At 39.1% G+C, this 10,376-nt stretch overlaps 1 protein-coding gene across 1 annotated transcript; it reads left to right on the top strand.

Annotated features, from left to right (window-relative positions):
* Positions 1 to 288: 288 nt before the first annotated feature.
* sp7 (Sp7 transcription factor) lies at positions 289 to 4,385 on the top strand. The gene is made up of 2 exons (XM_065272419.1): positions 289 to 403; positions 1,854 to 4,385. The coding sequence occupies exons 1-2, from the start codon at positions 383 to 385 to the stop codon at positions 3,165 to 3,167; spliced, it is 1,335 nt and encodes a 444-aa protein (XP_065128491.1). The 5' UTR covers positions 289 to 382; the 3' UTR covers positions 3,168 to 4,385.
* Positions 4,386 to 10,376: the final 5,991 nt, after the last annotated feature.

The raw sequence follows: 10,376 nt of genomic DNA, 5'->3' as shown, positions 1-10,376 counted from the left end.
ATTTTGACACCAACACGATAGAAATACTGATTTTGTGACAATCAGCCCCGGTCTTCTAATATAATTGTTATAACTAAATTGACACACACGTGCTCTCTCTCTCTCTCTCTCTCTCTCTCTCTCTCTCTCTCTCTCTCTCTCTCTCTCTCTCTCTCTCTCTCTCTCTCTCTCTCTCTCTCTCTCTCTCTCTCTCTCTCTCTCTCTCTCTCTCTCTCTCTCTCTCTCTCGGGTGTTTAAAAGAGGGAGGCGGGTCTCCGGGTCTCCGTCTTAACTCATAGAAGAGTCGCAGCTCTCGAGCTCGGGTTTATTTGGTTCACTCCGCCGGATCGCGAGCTTCTTCTCCCGCTTACGGACTGAACTTCACAGAGTTTTTTCCTCCGGGATGGCCGCGTCGATTCTGGAGGTATTGAAAATTCATTCTGATCTGGGACCTGCGTCTTTTATGCCTAATATTTAATATTAAATGTTTTTTTAAAAGTCAACATCTTAATTTTTTACAAACGAGGCAATGTTTCTATTGACGTCTATTGTTTATTTCTGTCAGTCTTTATTGCTTTAAGTTGCATCTTAACTAAGCAAAGTGTTATTGGATAGAAATAATGTATCTATCTCGTTATACAACCTGTTTGGGAACACATGTTACATTTAAAACTCTAAAGACTCTTATAAAAAAGTATAACATGTATCTTTTATCTATTGTTACTGAAATAACACCTGGTGCTATAGGAGACACTTTATTCTTAAAAGTTATTTATTCCCTAGTTCAACACATCTAAATAATCTACAAACATTAATTGAAGTTTGTGTTCAAAGGATCTGGCAAGCAACTTAACATAGGAACCCCATAAAATTGAGTGTAAGAATGGAACTAACTCTCTTAGTAATAGTTTAGGGTTATGATCAATAGGTCAGCCTGCAATAAATGATGAGAATATAGGAGCCTAGGATCTCAAACTCTTGTGGCGATGGGTTTGGATGAAGGCTTCAAGTTTAAGCTCTGTGCGGTAATGGGAAGCAATTAACCTGGAAACAGCAACCAGAGTCAAGCCAAGATGAACCGCACACACTCAGCGGGAAATATCATCACACTGGATCTTACTCATTCATTTATCATCACATCCCATCGGAAAATACACTCCAACACTGACATTATGACATTACAATTTCAGTCCAAAATTGAACATTGTAAGCAGAGATTTTTGTTGTTTTATCTTAAATTGCTCATTTTTGACTCTAAAACAGTTTTATGCATGCACTTAAATAATTTTTTTTTAAATATGTGGGTTGATGCCTAAATCAATTGTGCCTGTTTAGAAAGATAACTTTTGATCTCTAAATCATTGAATATATTTCTATTGTTGTTGATAAGTGTATTTTAATTACTTTGATGAGTTTGTTTATTGTGTTGACACGTACAGCTGACACATTGACTGACATCACAATCGAATCAAAACCATGCTTTTTTACAATCGCTTAATCTTCTTAACAATATGTCATTGTTAAAAATCTCTAGCCTGTTTTTCATTGACTAATGGTCTCTATGGAGATGTAAACGTGTTAAACAGGATCTCTATGCAGTTACTGTGTTGTCACATTTCATCACAAGGAGGATGATTGCTTAACCACATATACATTATGGCAGAGTAAGAATTGTAATAGCTGCTTTAATACCCGTTTAAGAATTTGGTTTTATTTGTTTAACAAACTGAATTGTAAAATCCAAATGTGTACCTGATAAATGAAACAATCCCTTCAACAACCATTTGATCAAAGAAACGTGTGAGTAATGGTTCACAGTTTGTCTGCTACTGAAGGATTCTGTCTGATTCATGTTTTTTATGGTCTCATTTCAGGAGGAAACACGTTATGGATCCAGTCCCTTGGCTATGCTAACCGCCACTTGCAACAAATTTGGAAGCACCAGTCCAGTCCGAGATTCCGCCACACCCGGTAAAGCAGGAAACACAGCACCTGTTAGGAAACCCTACAGCATGACGTCTGAACTTCAGAGCCCCAAAAACGGACGAGGCAACGAGGGCATAGCGGACACTTACAGCGGCTCTTTCACGTCCAGCGGTGGCTTGCTAACCCCAACCGGTAGCCCTCCACCTCCTCATACCGGAACGTACAACACCGACTACAACCCGTTTTCCACATTTCAGACCTCCGCTGTCTCTCAGGACCCTTCACTTCTGGGGAGCAAAACCACAGCAGACTGCCTGACCAGCGTCAACACCTACCTGGATATGACGCACCCTTACGGCTCATGGTACAAGGGCATCCACCCCGGTATCACGGCCGCGCCCGCGAATGCCACTACTTCTTGGTGGGATGTCCACACTAATTCGAACTGGCTTAGTGCCGGACAGACTCAGCCCGACGGCCTTCAAGGCCCACTGCAACCCGTGGCCCCACAGGCCTCCCTCAATCCTCAGATGCCCAGCTACACCCCTGAGTTCACCTCCCTCAATCCGGCACCGTACCCCTCTGTGGGTTTGAGTTCATCTTCACACTTGCTCCAGTCCTCGCAGCATATGCTGCCACAGGACATGTACAAGCCCAAGCCGGTGGGTAGTTCTGGGATCCTGGATAATTCCATGGGACTAAAACCGGCCAGGGGTTCTGGTGGATACGCGGGTGGCTCTACCACAGGTAGGTCTTCCTGCGATTGCCCAAACTGTCAGGAGTTGGAGAGGCTCGGGGCATCCGCGGCATCCCTGCGCAAGAAACCTGTACACAGCTGCCACATTCCTGGATGTGGAAAGGTCTACGGCAAGGCCTCTCACTTGAAGGCTCACCTGCGTTGGCATACGGGCGAGAGACCCTTCGTGTGCAACTGGCTCTTCTGTGGTAAGCGCTTCACTCGTTCAGATGAACTGGAGCGCCACGTGCGCACGCATACGCGGGAGAAGAAGTTCACTTGTCTGCTTTGCAATAAGCGCTTTACTCGTAGCGACCACCTGAGCAAACATCAGAAGACCCACACAGAAGCTAGCCTGCAGGGTAAAGGTGTGGAGGGCGACGTGGAACCCAGAGGCCCAGAAGAATCGACAGATTCCAGTAAGGTGGTCCCTCCAAGTGGCATGCAGGACCCCACGGCCAGCGGAGAAGAGAAGAACGGCACAGGAAACGGTGTGGAGAGCGGCAGTGGTCTGCTGGAGATATAACACTATGCATTGAACTGGTGAGGGACTCTACAGTTGGAGCTGCTGTTGCATTGGTGCTAAGCTGTTAAAACATTTTTTCATTGTTCATTAAATGTTTCCCAAAGAACAATGTTTTATAAAAGAAACTTACTGTGGACCAGAAGACAAAAAAACAGCAAGTTTTGGGAGATTAACATCTTTACACAAGTCGTTTTATAATGAAGTACTTTAAACTGAAGTACTCTTTTTTTTATCCTTTTGGATCTTCTTTTTCATTTTTTTTTAAATTGTCAAAAAATTGTCTTTTGTTCTTTTTGAAATGTTTCAGGGGTGGGTGTTTTTATAAAGCCCAACAAGCAGCAGACTGTATGTTTTTTTGCTTTTAGTGCAGCATCTGACATTTGGACTTCATTTCATCATTTTTATTTAATTAAAATGTATTTGTTTTTTTATTTAGTGTGTGTTAAAACACTTTTTTAGATGGAGTTGATCTTGACATTATGACAACTATCAGTTTAGACTGCAAAGAGGTATTTCGGTGTGTGTTCAACCATACTTTTTCATTTCATTGATGATTCATTGTTTTATTTAATTTCATATTTACATAAAACTAATTTATGTTTTAAATTATGAGTAGTTTGGAGACAATGTTGTGTTCCACTGGTTTCTCTGAATGGAAATTGACCGTGAAGCGAGTCATTTATGAATAAATTAAGTTTTCTCATTCATGTGATGATTTATTTATTTTTTATTTGGACCGATTTAAAGTTACTTTTTCTTACTTTTAGTGGACAATCTTACAAATCACTCAATGCTGAATTAAAAAAAAGACTTCAATCTTAGCATTCAATGTAATCAAATCAGATGAGTGAAACAAATTTCTAATAAATAAGCAGATTGCAGAAAAACACTTAATTATAAACCTTAACACCAAGTCCAGAAGTCTTACAACAATGACAACTGGGAGTGTGAGATTTATCCAATTACATTTATAAATGATGCATCTGTTTTAATATATTGAATAAGACATTTATAAACACAAAATGTGCATGCTACAGACACAAAATGCACTAAAATGTGTTGAATATTCATAAAAAAATGTCTTCTGCCAGATGTCATGTTGTGAGTTTAGTACTACTGTCTCACCAGCATATTGGATCCAGAGATGATTTGGGACATAATAAATCAGAAATGTATAAATGCTGAAAATATGTTGACCACAAAGTGTAAGTAAAGCTGATTTTCTCCAACAATGAGGTGTCTTGACTTTGACATGTTTGGCTAAGGACTAAAGGATAATAAATTGATAACTCATATATATCCTTTCCAGCATGTCTTTTATCTTTCCTCCTGGTTTTTCCATTCTGCGGTCTTATGCTTCAACAAGTGCTTTAATTAGTTTTTGCAGGACAAACAAAGCAGAGGTCTCAGTCGACACAAAGAGTCTCTCAGTACAGCACTCAAGGAAATTAAATCTCCCCCACTGTCTGTGAGGACCAATTACCCCCACCAGCCCCAAAACTGGACAATTACCCCCGCTGTAATGCTGCAGGAGAAGAGATGAGAGGAGAGCCGCATTACAGGACTGTTTACTAAGTTGTGGGTTGATGGGGTTTTAAGGAAGTTCCTGAAAAATCGAAATACAATGTAGATAAAAATTATTTAAAAACTTTACTGTAGTTATGCAGCTGTTTACAGTAACTTACTGTAGATTTAAATTGATGTTATTTACTGCCGACAGTTTGTTTAAAGTTAAATGAATGTTAAACATTATCTTTATCTTTACAGAATAAAACTATTAAATAACAGCCTTATGCAAAGCATTCTGGGAACCAGAAATCCTCTTCCACCTTTTTGTGTTTTTCCTTTAGATTTCTAGTTCCCAGAATGCTTTGCATGAGGCTGTTATTTTATAGTTTTATTCTGAAAAGATAAAAACTTGTTAATGTTTAATGGATATTGAACTTTGAACAAACTGTTGCCAGTAAATAACATCAATTTAAATCTACAGTAAGTTACTGGGAACACTTGCTACTAACTGTAATTTCTACAGACACTTCTAACAGATTATATTGAAATTCCTCATGTTCTCCACAAATGTCTGCATTTATTTCAGCTTGAGCTGCTTAAAGTAAGGACTTCACTGTAATAAATACGCAGCATTTTTGTCAAACCAACACACTTTTTTTGTTACTTTAACTAAAAAAATTTTTTTTTCAACTTGAATGTATGTCATGTCAACTTTTTAAGACAAAACTTAAAATAGTAGGTTGAATTGACTTGCAAAACCAAGTTGCTTTAACTTAAAATATAGCTGTAATAAGTCAACTTAATTTTATAAGTTGTAGCATCTCTTGTCAAGATAAATAATAGTAAGTTGAAATGACTTATAAATCGAAGGTTGACTGAACAAGATTTTTTTACAGTGAATTTATTGTATTTCTTTGAATAATTTTACCTTTGGGCAAGTTTTTACAGATTATTTTTGTAGACTAAATGGTACTGCAACCCTTTTAGTTGGGGCATCTCATTTTCAGGGTGTATAAAATGGGTGTGGGGCTTAATGTTTTTAAGTATAAAAACTAAAGTTATTTACAAAACAAAGTTTTTTACAAAAAAAAACTTAATCAGTGTTCATACTATATTTTAATTTGAAGGGAAAGTATTTGTTGAATGTATAACATTAGTATAACATAACCAAAAGTATTCGGTTTATATCATTATCTCATTTTTGATAGAGGTGGCTTTAGCAGCCATATGTTTTATTTTAATTAAAACTGTAAAAGCTTCCTTTACTCTAAAAGAAGGTCAGGGAATGGTCACTAGCTGTCATTTCTAAAAGGTACACATTTGCACCTTATTAGTATACCTTAAAGGTACTTAATTGTTACCAAATAACTTTACATAAATACTAGTACTTTTTAAAAGGTGTCACTGCTCCAGTGACAGCTATAGAGACTTTGTTTCTGTCAGTGTTTAAAAAAAATGTGTTTTTATTTTTGTTGCAGGAATGAAGTCTTAGACATAGCCATGAATTGTAGTTTTGTGAACTCCAGCATTATAATGTGTAAATAGTTTTGAAGCTGAAACAAGAAGCTGTGAATTCCGGAAGCAATGCACACACAGCAGACCGGCCTACGTTTATTTGATCAAACACACGCATCAGTCTTCATATAGCTCCAGCTCTCTTCTCATACGACCGCTCTTTTACACAGTCTGTATGGTTCTCATTTACTGACTCTAATGAGCAGGAGTTGAGGTCAGTTGGTATAAAGCATCCCGGGCCCTGGCTCTGTCATCAGGCCCTGACATGTTTATGGTGGTCTGAAGTGGGCTGGCGGTCGCGTCCGCAGCTTTAAAGACGCGGGCGGAGGGTTGGGTGGGGTGTTCGTCCATGGGTGGGGGTGTGTGGGGGGCAGGAGGTTTATATGGGGGGTACAGGAGGGTCCGTGGCTTCTGACTTGGGCTTCGCTATTATTTTTGAACTTTTATACTCCCCTGTGGTGGCGGTTTTATTTTTATATCTTTATGTTGGAGGAGGAAAAAAGGAAAGACGAGGATCTGCCTCAAGTAAAGCCATAAAAAGATAAATATACTTAGAGCCATGAGAGAGAAAAAGAGGGGAAAAGGAAAGAAAAGGAAAAAGACGGACAGCACAAACTTCTGGTCGGCGCGGCCAGACACATGTAACATTTTTGCATTGTTTATGTTTGGCTGTGCAAAGTTTGATGCAATAGAAACTATAACGCATGCTTTAGGAAACACCACGATGAATGAAACAGAACCGTGTTTACACACATCCATAACGTAAAGATTAAACAATGAAGATTTAACAAAGTTTACCTTCTGTCTAATTGTTTTGTACCTGATTAAAGTGGTAACAATGGCCCATACACTAATCTACAGCTCGCCCTCAGGCCAGGGAGAGGTCCACAGGAAAGGGCACAGGTGTCCTCAGGTGAGCGCCTCATTGTTTTAGGGCTCTTAAGGGGTGTGTAGATGTGTTGAAGGGTGTATGGTGCTGCCTGGGGCTTTACTTCAGTCAACAATGGTTGCAAAACAGATGATGAAGGAGAAGAGAAGAGTCAACTACAGACCTAAAACAAGACTGGAGAGGTCGAGAGAGGTCAGATGGAAAACGATTAAGAAAAAGGAAAGAGAGTATTTAGTTTGGCACAACAAATGAAGATTGATCATCATTAGCTCATTTAAATTAACTGCATTGGCAGAGGGCGTCTGAATAGAAGCACTTATCTGAGTCTTTCATGGGCGCCTTTATGAGCTCCAGTCTGTAACTGAGCTCGCTGCTAGCCGAAAATGTATCAAACGCACCACTAAATGGACCAATTCTGTTTATAGGAACTGTGGGCAGGCTGTGGCAGAGTCCATGCCCCTGTAAAAAGATAATATGTTCCCTATTAAATGTCCCTGGGATGACAAATTGCTTCCAGAAAAAAAATGGACGTTAAGGAAATGAGCTGTGACACTTTAAAATAGACATCCACTCTCTGTAATGCCTTAAATTCATAATTCTCTTTCATACTTTATTGGAGGTGAAGAATTCAATTTCCCTTTTCTGTGGTTTTTTACAAGTTTTTATACTCATCTACTTCCTCTTTGTAATTCGCTTTGAATTAACATTTCATTTCCATTTCTTCTTTTTTGGTCATTTTTATTGTGAATGTGTTGCAATGCCGTTTCTTTCATTGCCGTCAACTTTATTGGTGTGGTGTTAATATTATTTAGGAAAAAATTAGGAATGCATTAATACCGACACTTTTCAAATTATGATGTTCTGAAATCCGAGAAGTGCATAAAGTACAAACTGCAACTGTGTCATTGCCATCCAATTCAAAATAATTGCATGCTGTTAAATTAATTACTGTAGAAATTACAGTATAACTGGCAGCTGTTTGCAGTAACTTGCTGTAGATTTAAATGATTTTATTTACTGGCAATGAATATTATGAACAACATTAAATGAACATTAAACATCTGAAGGAAAAAAAATGAAAAAGTTGATGAGGATTTCTCAAATTATAACACACAAAATTATAACACGCACATTTAAAACTACAGTAAGTTACTGGGAAACAGCTGCATAATTACAGCAATTTTTCAGTATAAGTTCAAGTGTGTTTCTGCCCTAAAAACAGCTTTAAACTGCAGATACAAATTATAAGCCGATATATCCGTGCATCCAACCCCAAATAGTGTTTTGTTTAAATTTTAGTATTTAATTTTTCATGTTACACTGTAAAAAAATTCCATAGAAATTACAGTGTTACTTGTAGCTGGTTGCCGGTAACTTACCGTAGATTTATATTTATGTTATTCAATGGCAAGTGTTTGTTTAAGGTTAAATAAATATTAAATATTAACAAGTCTTTATCTTTACAGAATAAAACTATAAAATAACAGCCTCATGCAAAGCATTCTGGGAACCAGAAATTATCATCAACCTTTTGTTTTTGCACCAGATTTTTTGCAACCAGTTGCAAGTAACACTGTAATTTCTATGGATTTTTTTAACAGTCTATGAAAGAGTGGGACAAAATTTTAATAAAACAGCCATTTTTTTTGCTGTTAAATTCCTTTTTAATAACTAAATTGCAACACATTAGGTGAAGACATTTAAAAACTTGACTAAAAAAATTTAACAATTGATAGGAAAATAGCTTTAAAGAGAACCTCAGAGTGGGCGAGAGAGAGAGAAAGAGAAATGGAAGGATGTTAAAAGTGAGTGATTTGGGTTGGCAGGGTTCTGGTGGAGGAGTGTGGTGGTTCTGAAGTCCTCCAGAAAGAGGCGCCAGTGTGTCCGGCAGGGGCCCTGACCATGAGCCGCTTCCCCCCCAGGAGTCACAGCCACAACACCCCCTAACAAACCCGCTAGCAGGCCGACGGCCGTTGCCACGGCATGCTTCTTTAATATCCAGCAGAAATCGAAATATCTTTGTGGGTTAACACACAAACACAAATATTCGGCATCATGCACTCTGACATATAACCTGATACACACATGCACACACTCAGACACAACTGTTTGGCATCATGCACATACTGTACACACATGCACTCGCGCTCAAGCATGCTGACTTCACATGCATTTACACACATGCTCACCACCAAAAATAAATATATAAAAATCATTTGGTTCTCTCATTTATTGCCAAGAGCGGTTAGAGGGACATTTTAACATGATGTTACAGCACGTAATGGGAGGACGAAAAATGCTTAAGGCCGCACAAACCAGTTTGGCTTCTAATAGCGAGGCAGACGTAGACAACTGCAATGCTTGACCTATCTCCCCCTTAATGCTGGTCGGAAGCCTTTGTGTTTATTTGAGTCTCGCTAACTTAAAGCAAACCTTTAAAGCAAAAATACACTTAGGTGCACAGTGATGGAGACCGTCTTCATTCGGTCTGTTAAATGGACTTTCGTTAAACAATCAAAGCCAAAGAGGGCAGAAATATAAACACTGGGCACAGATTGAAGGACTGATATTGTCTCCCGTGTTTACCCAAGGGAAAGAAAAATCACCATTACTGAATGGAAAGAAAATGGAGACTTTTGTTAAGAAAAAGACCACATGTGTCTCCGCCAGAGTTTCTGAAGAGATCTCAACAATGTCTCACATTGGGCTCAGACCTATACATTAAAAGACAGATGTGCATCAAAAATGATGCATCAAAAAGCAATAACATGAGAGTACGGAGAACGTTAAGAGTGCATGCATACAGACGTAATGTTGTTGTTGAGGGACGTGCTGAAATTAACACACGGGTTAGTTTGAGCACATAATGACGCTGATGAGATTTCCCTTAAACGGCCTGGGTTTGGAGCCGGACCGCTCCAGAGCCACCAACCGCTGCTGCCGCCAAAAATAACACTGCAGCGCCACTCCAGCCCGCAGCGCGGCCCACCGCAAGAGCCGGGATCAAAACACACACAAGAAAAGGAAACACAGCACATTGAGGGAAGGAAAAAATTGTTCATATAACTTTACTCGACTTCTTATAAGATACACAGAATCTGCTGATGATTTTGGCTCCTGCTAAAGCCACAAAATTGAATCTACAGATGGGGGCCAAGGCTGCAGAGAGGATGTGTGTATGTGTGTGTGTGTGTGTGTGTGTGTGTGTGTGTGTGTGCGTGCGTGCGTGCGTGCGTGCGTGTGTGTGTGTCGCTCAATAGAGATCTGATGAAATAAATCGCCTGCAGTGGCGCTTT

This window comes from Paramisgurnus dabryanus, chromosome 7 (genome assembly GCF_030506205.2).
Source record: "Paramisgurnus dabryanus chromosome 7, PD_genome_1.1, whole genome shotgun sequence".
NCBI lineage: Eukaryota > Metazoa > Chordata > Actinopteri > Cypriniformes > Cobitidae > Paramisgurnus > Paramisgurnus dabryanus.
This window is presented reverse-complemented; position numbering and strand designations above follow the sequence as displayed.

Excerpts from the sequence above, each read along its gene's own strand:
- sp7 (XM_065272419.1), top strand. The coding sequence starts at position 383 with ATGGCCGCGTCGATTCTGGAG. Across the intron at positions 404-1,853 it reads TGGCCGCGTCGATTCTGGAG|GAGGAAACACGTTATGGATC; the intron begins GTATTGAAAATT and ends GTCTCATTTCAG.